This window comes from Primulina huaijiensis, chromosome 18, assembly GCF_012295235.1.
Source record: "Primulina huaijiensis isolate GDHJ02 chromosome 18, ASM1229523v2, whole genome shotgun sequence".
NCBI classification, from domain to species: Eukaryota; Viridiplantae; Streptophyta; class Magnoliopsida; order Lamiales; family Gesneriaceae; genus Primulina; species Primulina huaijiensis.
The window spans coordinates 7,179,534-7,197,171 of NC_133323.1; the positions used below are offsets into that span (position 1 = coordinate 7,179,534).

At 36.0% G+C, this 17,638-nt stretch overlaps 1 protein-coding gene and 2 long non-coding RNA genes across 3 annotated transcripts; 1 reads left to right on the forward strand and 2 right to left on the reverse strand.

The window, feature by feature from the left end:
* The first annotated feature begins 2,649 nt into the window (after positions 1–2,649).
* LOC140965170 (uncharacterized) lies at positions 2,650–6,381 on the forward strand. Its single transcript, XR_012172989.1, has 4 exons — positions 2,650–3,300; positions 5,085–5,246; positions 5,393–5,783; positions 5,865–6,381. It is a non-coding gene; the product is annotated as an uncharacterized lncRNA (long non-coding RNA).
* A 799-nt stretch (positions 6,382–7,180) lies between these two features.
* Positions 7,181–7,912, reverse strand: LOC140965169 (photosystem II reaction center proteins PsbY, chloroplastic-like). The gene has a single exon (XM_073425264.1). It carries the CDS (start codon positions 7,839–7,841, stop codon positions 7,266–7,268), a length of 576 nt encoding a protein of 191 aa, XP_073281365.1. The 5' UTR covers positions 7,842–7,912; the 3' UTR covers positions 7,181–7,265.
* A 1,396-nt stretch (positions 7,913–9,308) lies between these two features.
* LOC140965112 (uncharacterized) lies at positions 9,309–11,962 on the reverse strand. The gene is made up of 3 exons (XR_012172969.1): positions 11,879–11,962; positions 11,730–11,798; positions 9,309–9,666 (listed from the first exon to the last, which is right to left on the reverse strand). It is a non-coding gene; the product is annotated as an uncharacterized lncRNA (long non-coding RNA).
* Positions 11,963–17,638: the final 5,676 nt, after the last annotated feature.

The window sequence follows — 17,638 nt, forward strand, 5'->3', positions numbered from 1 at the left end:
TCTTACTCTTCTCCATTCTTGTAGGTTTTCATTTCATTTCCAGCATGTCTAATTCTACATCTTCTACTTTTTGTACCAATTCTCGCGGTTCATCGAACTTAGAGTTTGCTGCATTGCATTATGATTCCACCTCCTTCATGCCCATGTTATCCCTTCGACTGCCACATTTAAAAAACATGTTCTTGCCCTTCCTTCCAAAAAACCCAAAATTTTCCAAGTTGTCGGGCTTTCTAGTGTCCGAGAAAAGGGAAAAGGAAAAATTAAAGCCACCCCCAAAAACTAGGACCGAGGCGTCGGGTGCTCCATAGTTTTCTACCCTGGCTAATACCGTACACCTCGAGGTTGACAAGAACATTCATGTCCTTGGGTCCATCCCCTTCACTTATTCTATAATCATTCCCAGTCCCTTAGACCAGCCAGACCAGCCCCCAAAGGGTTATTATACTTTTTTCCGAGATTAGGTTCATAGTGGTATCTAATTTCCCATCCCTATCTTTTACACCGAGGTGGCCCGATTTCTCGAGATTCCTCTTAACCAGTTCCATCCCAACTCCTTCCGTATAATGGTCTCAACTTTCGTACTATTCAAAATGAACAACCTCCTAATTCACCCCCTCATCCTCCAGTACTACTTCGTCTACCGCTTTAACGAGTGTGCATTCTCTTTAACTGCCTAGGTCAATATCTGGTTCCTCGATGATATTCCTTCTTCCATGAAGGGTTGGAAAGGTCGGTACTTTTTCATCTTGACTTCCTTCCCCTCTCAACTGCCTGGCTGGCTTCCTACCCAAACTACACTATTAGCCTGAGCTCCTTGATGACTACAAAAACCCGAGAACCTTATATATTTGTAGCCAAGAGCTCGTGGAAGGGAAAAATTCTCCTTTTCCATCCTAATCTCAGAGGATAATTTAACTGTATATGGGTTGGTCGACCAAGCTGAGAAGGTGAGCGAGGAGAAGCAAAGGGTTTCTCAAGAAGCTGCTAAAAAAAAGCCCTGGCCTAGAAGGCGACCGAGGAAGTCAAGAAAGTTTCCGAGGTTCAAGGGGCCAAGAAGAGACAGGCACGTGTGGCCAGGGAGGCTGAGGAAACACGAGTTTCCATAGAAAAAAATCGTTGAGACTTTGGCCGGGTCTGAGTATGAGTCCCCTAACCACCTTCCTCTATTCTAGGAAAAAGAAAAAGCAAAGTCACTGCCTGGAGGAACATTTTCTTGGGCACCTTTCTTCTGCCATGGTTAGGCAGTTGAAGAGTCATGCCTCCCTAGCCGAGTAGACCCATCTTCTGAGCTTGGGCCCCAACAACAAGTTCTTTGAGAGCACCACCAGGGGATTTTCGGTAAGCTCTCCTCCTTACCCCATCTGAATTCTTAGCAAAAAATTTTCTAACAATTTGTTTGTTCATAGATGTTGATAGGCACCTATGAGAATACCATTTCCTTAGCCTAATTATAAGCAGAGCAGTTCCGAGCGGCTAGGGAGCTTCATGATTAGATCAAAGGTGAATTAAACAAGGCCCGACAACTGAATTAGTTGACAGCGGACGGGCTAAGAACGACCTTGGATGTGGCCTATCAGTATTGGATGTGGCCTAGACTGATCTAGAGAAGGATCGTGCAGAATCGAAAAGCTCCCAGTTGAGGGTGTATGTAGGCCATGGAGAATAAACTTGAGGCCTCTGAACTGCGGGCTTGGGATACCAAGGATGAGGCAGGGCCTCAAATGTCGGGCAGATGCTGCAGTGGCTACCTTGGAGACTCAGCTGAAATTCGAGGAAGAATGGCAGGCTACCTTCCTCATGTCCAAGGAGTTTCAACAGCTAGTGAACAACAAAGCCTACTTCTTCTTCCAAGCAGGCTTCACGAAATGCAAGGAGCTGTTTGAGGAGGTCGATATCCTTCAAGTGGATAGGGATAACTTCTCTGATTTGGATAAGGCTATTGACTCTCTCCCAAACGAGGACACCAATGATTCCAGGCTATAATAGATTAGGTTAGCTTATTTTTTAGCTCCGAGGCCATGCCTTGTACTAAGTATTAATGAAAGTGTTATTTATTCATTATGTCTCCCTTCCATGCTTCTTTATAATTCCATGTGTTAAGTAGATCGAGCTAACCGGGACATTTCTTCATAAAGTAAGAAAATTTTCTAAGTGTTAAAAAGTAATCGAGCTTTCTAGGATGGTCCGATATAGCTCGGGCACTCGACCGCTGTCCAACCTCATTAATGATTGAGCATCCAAATAACCTCAAAAATCGTAAAAACTTTCCCAAGTGTTGAAAAGTAATCAAACCTTCTGGGTCGAGCTGGCATAATCCAGACACCCAATCTCTTTCAAACCCCATTAATGAGTGAGCATCCAAATAACCATAAAAATGTAAAAATTTCTTAGTGTAAAAATATCATATATATATTTCAAATTTTCAATATTTTGTATCGAATTTTATCCGAAAAATATAATTGTGGGACTATGGAGTTCAGAAATATTTTTTGTGTTCACAATTGAAAAATAAAAAATTAAAAAATTGATCTAACAAAGACGGAATAAACATATAACTATGCAGGAATTTAAAGTTAAGTCTCCCAAGAATTATGGGAAAAATGCTTTTTGAATAATAATTTTGGAACTCGAGTAAACAATATTGTTTGAACCTCTCAAACTTGCTACATCGCAAGAAATAGAACCGCTCCGATGGCATATTATGGAGGCTTTTGGTAAGAACAGAGAATGGTGATGAAAACATCGGGCTATGCGATACAATTTCTGACTAAAAACAAGCTACTCCGTCTTCAATCCGAAGACCCTCAACCTCTTCGTCCACCATAATAAATTTTCCTGTCTCACCAAACCAAAACCCAAATTTTGTTGAGGAAAAAGCCAAGATTTTGGTTGAAAGATTGCGCGAATAAAGCCAGGAGCTTGAAATATAAGTCACCCCAGATAGAAAAGGCAAAAAAGAAATTATTTTTGATCGGTTTCTCTTTCCTTTCTCAGCATTTGGTTGTCTTGTTTCGAAGAATTAATGGCATTGCGTATCTCAGAAAAATACGAGGTCTTGTGCTTCTCGCAGCTTGGAGGGTTGCCTTTAAAAGTGTGCTTTTCGCATCTTTTTAGTTTTTTTAATGGTGCGGAGAGAGGAGGCATTTTGAGGGTGAAAACTGAGTTAGAATCTTGCTAAAGAATAACGAATGAGAGTGTAGAAGAAGAAGAAATGGAGGATGTATGCTGCCATGAACCAAGGAAGTCTTTTAGAGAAGCATTTGACGAAATTGAGGCAGACATAGAACATGCAAATGCTCTGTGAGTTTACATTTCAGACACTTTAATCTGGGATTGTCTATTTGGGCTATGATGGTGACCCTTCTTTTCTTGGCATGCACTTGTGTACTAAACATGTTGCTCTATCTTTGTTATATCGCTGAATATTATGTGGGATTGAGCTGAGGGATTACTGTCACAGTTATTGAACTTGGGGAATTTTGCCAATCTTTGGTTAAACTTTTAGAAATTTTAGTTTTTCCAACAGGTGGTATGAGCCCATGTGAAGTTTAACGTTGTTTATATTTAGTTTTATGTATCTTTTAACTCAGCCGATTTTTTATTTTTTCAATTTTTTGATCAATAATTTCACATTGGCCAGTTAGTTGTGATAGTTCACAGTTTTACTATTGTATAAGTTACTTAGTTGAACGCAAGATTATTGATGAAAGCCATCTTTTCTCTTATTTCGAGCTTTGATCATCTGATCAGGATGCATTCTTAGAGGCATGCGTTGCTAAATCTTTAAAGGAAAGAGGGTGTAAGGAGATGAGGGCAATTGCCTTTTGTGGTAACTGTATTGTATGAAATAATGTTTTGTCCAATTCTGTATTAATATGTTCAAGCAGCTATAACTTCCTTCGGTTCCCACAAATTATTCTGTTTTATAAGTATTCACTGCCTCTCCTACCTTGTCCTCTCATTTGTGTTGCCGAGCGGCATTGCGCTTGGCCATAATGCGGATTGGTAATTGAGACTTCTCATTCCAATTGATAGCTTCTTTTTAGACATTTTCAATAAACACCCTTCCTCTTTTAGTTGTTATTGGCTACAGAAAAATGAAATACCCAAAAGATAAAGGGGTAAAATTGCATTTCAATAATCTCGAATTCAAGGAATATGAATGGAGTTCTGAGAAATGCATGAGAAAGAAAGCCTTGTATACAATAACATTGATAAATATTGCGGAGGTGGGGTGCATGAACCTAGCTTATGTCTAGGATTGGCTTTGGGTGAGGATCTACGTCGTATTGTCGGGTGCTTTATGTTGAATCTTCCTTTCGTGTCAACTTCATATTTGTGAAATGGATGGGAGTCGAATTATGGCAATTAATGTGTTTATTTGTCTGCTGAAATTAATCGTATTGTCGGCGCAGGCATCCGTTAATTGTGAATCTACTTTATCTAGCCGTACTTGGTCAGTCATGACAATTATTGGCTTAGACACTATCATTCAAAATTTGTTAATGTACATTGCGTGTTTTGTTACGTCAGTGCTATTTTTTTTTTTGTTTCGATATAGTATTATGAATTCTTCCTTATCATGTCAACTTCGTATTTGTGAAACGGATGGGAGTCGAATTATGGCAATTAATGTGGTTGCTACGTCAGCTAAATTTGAATATGTTAATAGTGAATCTAGTTTTGTTGGCCCCGTACTTGTATGAATCACGACGATTACTGACTTGGACACTAGCTGTCAAAATTTTTTAGTGCTCATTCCGTGTTCTGTTACGTCAGCACCGTTTATTTTTGTTTCAATATAATAGCGTGAATTCTTCCTTTCGTGTCACCTTCATATTTGTGAAATGGATGGGAGTCGAATTATGGCAATTAATGCGGTTGATTTGTCTGCTGAATCTAAATCTGTTAATAGAGAATCTTATTTTGTCGACGATGTACTTTTGTGAATTATGACGATTACTGGCTTAGATGCTAGCTGTCAGATTTGTTAATGCTCATTCCGTGTTGTGTTAAGTTAATACTATTTATTTTTTTCCGATTGTATGATGTCAAAGTAGAAATAATGCCATGAATGTTCACAGGGTTGCAGCAATTCCCAGAGCTAAGTGTGGTACCCATCTGGAGATGAAATTGGTCTACAATGACATGGCACCCCTCTTTTTGCATTAATCCAATGGATGGAGTGTTCTTGCTCGTGTATCTCGCCAAGATATCTGAATCTTAGTTACATCGTTATTTGTAAGGTATGACAGCGTCGTTCTTCCATTTTCCTACATTGTGTGTCACTAGCTGGTTAAAAGCATATAAAAACGTAAGAAAATTTGTTTGACGCGCTCATGTTCTATTTATATAGAACATTGTTTGATTTGCACGCCTCTTGCGCTCGTAGGTGTATGAAGATGGAGCACCAAAAATGTCAGCACGTGCTAAGAAAGCATCTATTAATGACTTTTATGTTTGGTAGTTTATCTATTTGCTTACTTCAGAAAAATATTCAGTTTTAAGTATGTAGATATTTACAAGGTTCTTGAAAAACAAACTGCAGGTATTATATTACCGTCACTTGAGCAACTACATTCTGTCATGACGAAACTGGATGGCACTAACGCCAATAATCTTGTTTTGGAAAGCACAAGCAAGAAAATACAGGAAAAGGGAGGTGAGTCTGTATGCTCAGATCCTCTGAAAGATGGGGAATGTGGAATATGCTTGGTTGCTCAGGCCGAAATCGTCTTGCCTGATTGCTACCATTCGATGTGCTCAAACTGCTACTATAAATGGTAACTAACACGATTTCTGTACATGTTCCTAATGTTGATAAGTGATCTCTTTTCTCTGCCTAAATCCTTCATACCTTACAGGATCTCAAGATCAGAATCCTGCCCGTTTTGCCGTGACAACTTAGAAGGACTCGAGCCAATAGATTTATTGTACCTAACTAACAAGGATGAAGTTGCAGACCCTGCCACTGTTTTTGCGGAAGACTTGCAGAATTTCTGTCTTTATATCAAGAACCTTCCTATAGATTTGCCTGAGGTTAAGTTCCAAATGTATAATGAATACTTAATATGATATGAATGCGAAGAATGATGTATATGAAGCATAACTTTATTGTGATATATATAGCGTCTGGTAAAGAAAGTTCCCTCTCGTATTGTAACAACCACACTTCGTGCAGTGTTCATATATAAACCATTAATGTATATATCAATAAAACAATAGTATTATCTAAATTGCACATGTATTTGGAATGTAATTTGTGTGAAATGCTCTTGACAATATGTTTGCTATATGGTCTGTAAGTTGTCAGTGATCTTTAGCTGCTTCGATGGTTGCTTTCTCACAATTCATGATTCATATGTGAGGTGTTATTCTTGGTAGACTTGAGTTGTATAAATATTACATACCTTGCCAAGCTTCTTCGGTTAAAAAATATATTTATGAAGTGTATGAGGATGATTCTTGGAGCTTTCATGCAGATCTCCCGGGCGTTCAGCCTTAAAACTATGCAGTGTCCTTGCCTTTGTGCTCGGCGCTCGCATGATGTAAACCTGTTACAGATGACTCTCCGTTAGCTCTATGTAGCTGAAGACGAAGGGATGGGAGCGGAACAATGCCCCTCGTGTTTGGCAAGCTTTACCAAACTGTATTGAGTGCCGAAGGCATTCTAGTAACTCTCGGGAAATGCAAACCGATCTTGTATGCTATATATAGGGGGCTGGCCTCAACCTTACAACTTCCTACTTATCTCTCGGAACCTCTAAGTTTGAGATGGTCAGCGAGGTGCTTGCTACGCGCTACGGAGTTTTGCGATCTCAGCAGATTCGACAGTTTCATATCATATCAACAGAAACATGGCAACTCTTTGACTCATATGGGAAAAACGCTTTCTCCAACGCCTATAAATATCATACAAGTTATGTCCTCTCAACTGAATGAGACCGTCGAGTATTATAGGAGTCATTAAGCAAAGAGACGGTTTGAAAACATCGCTCGTTGTTACCGACTTAAAAATGCAAAAATTCTCATGATTTACATAAACTCACTCTCGACTAGTGTAAACGAGGCCAAATTCATAGCCTCCTCAAAGGAACTCGAGTAAGTAGAAATGGAGTCCAATTGCCATCTATCTAGAATTTAAAGATTTTCCGCATTTACCCATTAAACCAACAAGAAATTATGTTCAAGAAAAGCTTTGATCCAAGAAAACAGTACAATTACATGCACTCCATTCTCCATACAAAGTATTTTCATACACTCTATTAAGATCTCATCTTGTTGATCTGGTTCAGAGCAGGTTGCAAGATATTGTACAGCACCCAAAGAATCGCAGGTGTGATCACAAACAACAACAGCTGGCCCCTGCTGTCAGACACAGCTTCACCAATCACGGCCATCTCACCGACGGCGGAGGCCTCCGACGGGTGGAGGAGCCCGGAGGCGGCGAGCTCTCCAAGCCCGAGCCCGACGATCACCCCTTTCGAGCTGGTCATCTTGTTGATCTGATTGAGCGCCGGCTGCAAGATGTTGTAGAGAACCCAGAGTATGGCAGGGATAATCGGGATCAGAAGGGCCAACCCACGGTTGTCCCCGTCGGCTATCTCCGCCAGCTGCTGCGCTGCGAGGGCCGGATCCGCTGCGGAGAGGGTAGAGAATATGGTTCCGGCGAGGGCAGTCCCGGTGAGTGTCGCGGTGTTCTCTGGCAGCTTGGGGAGCTTTTGCAGGGAGAGAAGAGAGACAGCCGGCTTCGCGGGCTTGCAAAAGGTGTTGAAGGCCTTCGTAGTGTGGCATTTGGCGCCGAGTATCCCCATTGTTGTAGCCATTGTAGCTGCCGCCATTGATTAATGATTCTTGCGCACTTTTGGCCAGAGATTTGTATAGTGGACTGCACAAGACTACGGAGTTCTTAGAGAATTTGGTGGGGGGTGATAAGCCAAGTGAGGAAGTTTGGTAACCAATGAGAGGGTGGCACCTGGATTTTACTCTTATCCAAAGGTTGTGATCCTTGGGATATCTACCTCGTATTTGATTTTTCCACTCACAAACAATTCCTCAACTTCATGTTGTGTTTTCTTCTTAAAAAAAAAGGTAGATGTTTAGTAAGATGATTTTACGAATTTTTATCTGTGAGACGGGTCAATTCTATCGATATTCACAATAAAATATAATACTCTTAGGTACCGCTTGGTTCGTGGATAGGATAGTATAAAATTTATAATAATATGAATGACATGGATAAATAATATATGTTGACTATACATGTTATGTTTGGTGTAAATGATTGGTTAGACTATGATTTGTTGTACAATGTTTGGTGTATGTGATAAATGATGGGTTTAAAAATAAAATTTTATTGATTTTCCCAAAACACCCTTCTTCGTTGCAATGCCAAAAAATCAGTTGCTTTTTTTGCCATTTAATTTTTTTATTTTGTGGTAGTCCTTTAGGCTTATACAAAAGATGACAGATAGATTTGTATGTAATAAATTAGTGGATTGTATAGATCAACTACACTTATTTTCACTTATTAAAGTGCAGCCATTCAGTCACAAAAAATGATGAGAGATAAATTCATGTCAACTTTTAGTCCATACAATGAATTTATTTTGGCAGAGCAAGTTTAATAATGTGAGTAGTTGAGTTCTTAAATGATCCAACATATTTTTTTTTTAATATATATAGACCTTCGTCGAACTCCTATGAAATTGAACTCTCAGCACATTTCTTTAGAAGATACAATGTCACAGGAGAAGAAACCATGCTCTGAGTCAACTGTCACTAGCAACTACAAAAATATAGTTCATACTTCTATTTATGTTTTGGAAGATGATTCGAAGCAATGTTTGGAAATCATTTACATTTCTTCGGATGATGAAGTTGAAGCACCTGCAGAAGACGTTGATGTGAATATCAAATGCAATACCACAAATCCTACCAATGAAGCTGGTGGGAACCTGAAAGTTAGCAACACTGTTAAAGAGATTAGTGAAGAGAATGATGAAAATTTAATGCACAAAAAAAATTTGGGTAATATGATAGGTGCGTCTTCTTCAGTGAATCGTAATACTCATGACGCAACCTCATGCAGCGCAAATGTTGTAGTAATTGAAGATAGCAGCAGCTCTGAGGATTGTCTCCCTATCTCCCTACATATCATAACATTTATTATATTGAAAAAAAGGATTACAGAAGATAAACGTCAACAAAATTAGTGAATTTTTAAATCTCATAGTAAAAAATAGAAAGAACGAGTAGAAATACACCACATATACCTTCACAAAGCATTCTCATGCTTCATCTGAAGCTTCTATCTTTTTCTCAGAATCGTTCCAACCCATTCCACTTCGACTAAGAATTGTGACCAACGATCCATGATTTCTTTTCCAAACATGAATCTTGGAGTTTAAATGTGGGTTGGCTCGTAAATCAGTTCTCGGAAAAACTTTTTTCATTGTCTCTTCAAGGAGTGCCAAATAACCACAACGAAACCCACTCTCACTTTTCCAGCCCTTCGTGGCAAGGTCTTTCAATGCTTCAAGAAGCACTTCTTCCTCTGTCCTACTCCACACGCGTCTACTTTTATCGGTCTTTTTTCCTTTGCCAATGGCATTGCAACTAGAAGACCCAGTATCCATATATGCTTAGCTTCGACATATAAAACCCCTATATATGCAAAATCAATTATCCAACGGATCAATAAAACATTTTATCTTTGATAAACATGGTGAAACACATTGTGTAGACAAAACATGCTCACTACATGCCATCAAATGTTAATAACTTGTACGCATTGCTCAAGGTTATGACATGTATAAAAGTCTACAATAACACAAACATTAGGGTACAACTAATGAGTAATATTCAATTGCTAGAATACATAGACATTGCTAAATTATCTCTCCATGCATCCCAAGCAGATGAGGAATGAAGATCGTGAATAAAGTCATCTTGAACATCTGTTAGCCCTATGCCTGGATCATCATCTTCTAGAGGGTCGTCTTCGACTTCTATCCCGATGAAGTTATGTAACAACATGCAAGCCATAATTATACGATTTTGTAATTTCAACGGGTAGAAGGAAGGACTACGAAGGATAGCCCAACGTATTTTAAGCAGACCAAATGCTCTTTCAATTACATTTCGGGCACGACAATGTTTTAAGTTGAAAAATTCTTTGTAATTTTGTGGTCCCACAGAACTGCTAGCCCACTCACTCAGGTGGTAACGAGTTTTCCTATAAGGCGTTAAAAATCCATCTACATTTGCGTAGCCATTATCACACAAGTAATAGTAACCTGTAAAAAAACAAAGTTCAGAAGTTAGTTTAAATAATTAAAATATTGCAATAATTTTCATTTAATCAAAAAATTGTGTGAATAAAAAAATATACAGGATAAGTTTAATGTTTGTTATAGAATGAGTTATATAACATAATTACCTCTCGGAACTTTTAACCCATTTGGTCAATTAACTGCACGCAAAATCCTAGCATCTGCTGTAGACCCTTCCCAACCCGTCAAAGCAAAAACAAACTCCATATCATGATCGCATACCGCCAATACATTCACAGCAAGTGTTCCTTTTCTTGTTCTATATTTTGCTTTGTCCTTGTTGGGGACATGAACATTAATATACGTACCATCCAACGCTCCTAGACAACCCTGTGAAACGACTAAATAATATTAATTAAGTTACATTGAAACTGAATGAAGTAACTGAATTTATGTGATAACAAATAAAATTGAGACACATAAGTGTTTTGATACTATACTACATAATGGTTATGCTTAAAAGTAAGTGAAACAACTGACCTTAAACCATTTCCACGTGTCGTTGGAGCAACTATCATCCACTGGAATTGGTTTGACAAGTAGTTGGTTTGACAAGTAGAATGGGGTGCAACTTCAAAACAGCATTGAGTACTCCATGGAAATGCGTGCTGATAGTGTGACCACTACGTCTGTAGTCGTGCCCAACAATCCTATTTTTCTTATGATGTGCTAATAAGACAGAAATATTGCCACCTTCTCTTCAACTCTAACATATCTAGATTCCCCAAGCACACTTACATGTGTTAACAAGTAACATAGACGTGCTAAACCATTTCTATGAATCCTCAAATTTACAAGACATTGCATATCTCCTACTTCAACAATTCTACGTAGATGGTCCATTTGTCGATGAATTCTTCCTGTAATTGTGTAAGCTAGGTTTCTCCTACGATGTCGTGTTGCTACATATTTCAGATAGTAATGTGTCAAAACCACTAGGAAGAAGAATGACATTCTAAGAAATTGTTGAACAATTAGGACTATTTATCGCATTCCATGTGCTCCCACCATGACAATAATATTTCTGGCAAAAGTTCAAACAATAATAGGCCACCAACAATAAATCAAAACACATAGATAGTACATGGTTAAAAAAATCAAGGAAAATGTCAAACAAAAAATTATATACACATGAAAATGTGATAAAAACATGTATTTTTGTCATGTAATTAATTTCACCATTCTCATTTAGTAACGTTAAGATGTAAGACAATTTCATACAAATTTAAAAAACATCAAAACAGTATAACATAAAGTAAATAAAAAAAACACAGAATCAAAGATTAACAAAAAAACCGATATTCAAACTCGTCATCACATATATCCCTTAACCTGGACTCATACTTTCAGATAAAAAATCTATTTCAGAGAAGGTCATGCATTAGAAATGTGTACCTGTAGATCTGTTGAAAGCCCGTTGAAATACCACATACTAACATGCCAAAAAATGATCCAGAAATAGCTCTAATAAAATGTGTTCCGTGTAAACAAAAAAATGTGAAATTTAAAAACATTGACAAAATTTGAAGATCGAAGAAAATTACCTCTTCACTATTGTTATCTTTGCTCACTTATCATCCATGATTTCTTGGTTCTCCATTCTTCACAACTCTCTCTCTCTCTTTTCCTACGATGAGATATAAAATGACAGTATAAAATAGGGAAAATGAGGAAAAAGGGAGCCTTGTTTGTGTTTATTCAATAAAAGGGAGCGCAGAGAAATTTACTTTTTTATCCTCTATTTAAAATCTAATTTTTTTAATTAGTAGTAGACTTGGGGACAATAAAAAATATACGACTCATTTTAAATTTAATTAAATAAAAGGGATTTTGACTTTTTTAAATCGAAAAAAGGGAGTTGACTGCTGTTAGTTAGGTGAGTTAATTTATTAGGTCATTAACTAGTTAGTTAGATTTTAATTTTTTTAAAAATATTTTTTTTAATTGATATATCCCTCCTCGATTTGAGTTTTCATTTAAGTTTGGGTCGAGTGAGTGGTAAATTGTTGGGTCGAGTGGGTCGAGTGGTGGTGTTTGGGGTTTGATTTAGGGTTTTGTTTAGGGTTTAGGGTTTGGGTCGAGTTTGGGACGAGTTTGGGTCGAGTAGTAGAGAGATTTTGAATTTTGATCATTTCATAATACATAAGTCATTCTATACATGATTAGAACGTAAATATATAAAAAAAAATTAATTGTGTAAACATTTTAATATGAGTTATGTATTATAATTTAAGTGTGTTGGTTAAAAAAATCATAACAATATTAGACGAATGTATCTCTTATCGGGTTGAATTTATGCTCGACTAAAATTCTTAACAAATTTTTTAATTCCAATAAAATATTTAACAAATTTCATAATAATATAACCTAAAAAACTCATAACATGTAAGACTCGACTCAAATTAAACTACTCTACCAAAAAATTGAGTATATTGTGTGGCGCGACCCACTCAACCCAAATTGGGTAGAGTGGGTCGAGCCAAAGAGCTACAATTTGTGTGACAACAATAATCCTAATACAATTCAAATCACAACTTGCTTTCATTTTTTATGGTGTTATATAATTGATCAATTGATGAATCATTCTCTAAATATATTTTTTGTATGAGATCGTTATTAGATCGAATGTAGTAAAAAAAAATCACATAAATTAACTAAAAATCAATATAAAGTATCATATAAATGTTTAAATCCAACGACCATAATTTATCCCAAATACAACAACAACAATAATGCCTAAATTCTTCAATCTTCTGATCGTTCAATTGATAGGCATTTTCCCTGAACATGGGATAAACGTTTGATAGGCATCTTCTCATATTCATCCATTCTATCTATTAAATCCCCCAAACTTACATCGTCAATTCCTCCAAAATGTCTCAACCTAAATTCATCTTCGTCAGGTATCATAGGATAAACGTTTCAACAATTTAGACCCGTTAACAAACAATATTCTAACAATGACAATCGCAAAGGTCGTTTATGATATATCATCCAAAATTCACTACTTTCACTATCATAAGTTTGCCTGCTGATCAAAAACCATAACAATTGATTCGAATTATTATAATCCTTCGCACATGTAATTAAATTACCAAATTGAGTATGCTGCACCAAATACTCTATCTCTTTCTCATTTAAAATTGATATAATCTTCTTACATATCTCAACGTATCTTGATCCTAATATTAACTTGCATTCAAAGAATTGATTCCTTCCTAGTTTAGTGGGAAAGTAAATCTACAGACAAAAACAAAACAAACATATATTGTGTGGCGCAACCCACTCAACCCAATATTTGTGTGGCGCGACCCACTCAACCCAAAATTGGGTTGAGTGGGTCGCGCCACACAATATACTAAATTTTTGTAGAGTAGTTTAATTTGAGTCGAGTATTACATGTTATGAGTTTTTTAGGTTCTATTATTATGAAATTTGTTAAATATTTTATGGGAATTAAAAAATTTGTTAAGAATTTTAGTCGAGCATAAATTCAACCCGATAAGAGATACATTCGTCTAATATTGTTATGATTTTTTTAACCAACACACTTAAATTATAATACATAACTCATATTAAAATGTTTACACAATTAAATTTTTTTTATATATTTACGTTCTAATCATGTATAGAATGACTTATGTATTATAAAATGATCAAAATTCAAAATTTCTCTACCACTCGACCCAAACTCGTCCCAAACGCGACCCAAACCCTAAACCCTAAACAAAACCCTAAATCAAACCCCAAACATCACCACTCGACCCACTCGACCCAACAATTTACCACCCACTCGACCCAAACTTAAAATTTAAAGCACAATCTTGTCCACTCCACCCACTCACCACCCCCTCGATCCAAAATTAAAAATTCAACTCAAACACATTACATATTAATAAAATCAAATCGATAGCCTTTAAATTCAAACAAATTACATTTAATTCAATCTTATCTTCTGCCAAATTCTCCAATGTCTTTAAATTAAAACAAATTACATATCATTCAATCCTATCTTCTACCAAATTCTCCAACCGATGGAAATCTGTTTTGTTTTTTTCTTCCACGTCTTCTTTTGATCACAGGTGGCAGTACTAACAAATCATCGAGTGGCCACTCGTTCTGATTCAGAACAGGATAAATTGGCTCAGCATAAGCTAAAGACCATATCATAACAGAATAATACTCTGAGCACAAGGAATAAAAATTGACATCACAAAAGTAACTCGCTGCAATTGCATGAGAACATGGAATCTTGTCAATATCAAATTCTCTACAGGTACATTTTTTGGATTCCAAATCCACAATTTCACTGTTTGTAGCACTTCGAACATCGAACTCAAGACGGCCTAGCTCATAAACTTGATATCCCCGACCAATATTAAACCTTTCGCGCACAATCGATTCAACGGTTGGAGTGAAATTTGTTGTTGATGCGACGGATGCATTTCGATACCTTGAAAACCAAGATGTAGTCAATGTCTGCAAAGAATTTAGTAGTGCAATGATTGGAAGTTGTCNAACCCACACAATAATAAACATGTTCCTCGACTGTAAATACTCACACTAACTCCACTCACAAAAATTCAAAAAAAAAATCAGAACTAAACTGAAACAAATATAGCAATACAGAGCATTCGAGTATATACTAACTTCTCTACAAATCTTCAAATTTTCAAATGATTTTTGATTATTTTGTCGTGAAGAACACAGAAATAACAGGAATAAATGAAAACTCAAATCGGGGAGAGATATATCAATTAAAAAAAATATTTTTAAAAAAAGTAAAATCTAACTAACTAATTAATGACCTAATAAATTAACTCACCTAACTAACAGCAGTCAACTCCCTTATTTCGATTTAAAAAAGTCAAAATCCCTTTTATTTAATTAAATTTAAAATAAGTCGTATATTTTTTATTGTCCCGTATAAAATGACAGTAAGTTAGAATTTTTACAATTAGAGGAGGGTATAATTGGAAATTGTCAACTATTTTCTTGGGTTTGAAAATATTAATTATCAAGCTTAAAGGATGATTGATGTGAGAGTTACAGTACTTTTTCAGGTTATAATAATAATAGCGTGTGGTCAAATCCTTACACCAAACAGTGTATAAAAAGTGATGCTAATTCTTATCCCATCTATCTTATGCACCGAACACGTCCTTAGCATAAAAAATAATACTTTTTCATGGATGACCCAAATAAGAGATCTGTCTCACAAATTACGACCCGTGAGACTGTTTCACACAAGTTTTTGCCTAAAAAAAATATCTTCTTGCTCCCTCGTCTCGATTGTATATTTTTTTAAAAAAAAACAAATTAAAAAAATAAATTATATACAATATTTTTATTTTATTTTTATTTAATGCAGTAAAAATATTTTATATATCTTTCAAGACTTAGTTAATAGGGATATATTAGTAAAATAGTAAAAATATATATTTTTTAAAAAAATTATGTTAATTTTGGATAATTTGATATTAATTCGGATAGTTCAATTTAAAAACTTAAAATATTATAAAATTTAAAATCCTAATATGATAGAACCCATAGCCCGTATTCAAAATTCTTGATGATGATGGATGATGTCCCAAGTCAAGATTATTATATATCATTTTTCAAAAAATAATGTTAAATCTACAATCAAATTTATACAACAATTCTTATAAAAAAAATTCAATACAAACATTTAATTTATCAAAATCTCATGATAAATTCAAAGCAAAATCTTACGATATAATAACAAAATTTCACGAGATAATTGTTGTAAATACGATTGTTTAATATATTTGTTGTACATTTAGGCTCCGTTTGGTACGTGTGATGAGATAAGTAAATGATTAGTAATTAGAGTGATTAAAAATGAGAGATATGGATTAATAGTATGATGAGATAAATAACATGGTGTTTGGTATGATTTTAAAATGATAGATTAATTTTGTAAATTTTATTGTAATAACCAAAATAGCCCAAGTGCTAATTAAATATATATTCTTAAAATAATTGGATAGATAATTAAATATTTGTAATTATAATTTACATTTATTCAAATTAATTTAAATCATTAAAAAAATTAGAATTTAATAAATATCTATTTTCATAAAAGAATTAATTAACAAGATTACAAATTTATAAAAATTTAATTTAAGATAGATTTGCATTACAATTTATTTTCTTTAAAATGATTGAAAATAATAAAAATATATGAAATTAATTTATAAAAAAATATAATAAAAATTTAAATATTATAATAATGATTAAATTTTCACTAATTTTAATTTTCATATTATATTGAAGAAGACAATTCAAGTGTATTATGGTCAATATACAATCTTATCATGATCATTATTCAAGAATTATACATTATCAAACCTTTTGAGGAGGGATATTTAATCACCTAAATAACATGAATAGTGCGTGCTTTCAATCATAATCAAGGACGTGCAGACTAAATAAAAAATGAACAAGACGCGATGATACCCTGTGGATGGGCCCACTACCCATGGCTCATCCCTAGCCCAAATGGAAGACAGGCCCATCAAGGGCCCATGTATTTTTCTATAAATATCAGGTTTGAGCGTATGATTTTTCATTCACTATATTGTTTTCAGCAGTGCCCTTAGCTGCTCTCCCATATATTCTCAGTCTCTGACTTGAGCGTCAGAGGGGCTACGCCACGACACCCTCCTGGCCCCCTTCTAACGTCTTATTTGTGATTTCAGGCTCAGGGTAATTTTTAAGCATGCGTCTGGATTAGGGACACTTGCAGGAAGCGGACCATAAATTTTCCGTGAGTATCACTTGGCACCGTCTATGGGAATTTTGAGTTGAAGCGTAGAGATGGTAGGAAGGAGAGGAACATAAGAGCTAACTCAGCATCGTCGCGTCCTCAGATGGGACCCGAACAATCTCATGTGGAGACGAGGCAGGAACAACATCGTCTTGAGACGACAGCCGAACAACCTCGTCTTGAGACGACAAACGAGCAACCTCGTCCCAATGAGAACGTAGGGAACTTGACCCTGGAAAAATTGGGCCGATTTATTACCCAAACAGTAGAGGAAGCCATGAGAAAGAACTTGGAATCTATGTTTGTTGAAGAACATGCCACTCGCCAGGAGCGAGAGGAAAATGCTGAAGGCCATCAAAGCAGGGTCAAAGAGACACAGTCCCTCCCAAGTGGAGAGAATATTGAGATGGGAGAGATGTGGAGGGAAATACGGATGTTGAGACAGCAGTTGGGAAGTAGAGCGCCAGCACCTAAGAGAGGAATCCCTTTTTCGCTCGCCATTTTAAAAGAAGGG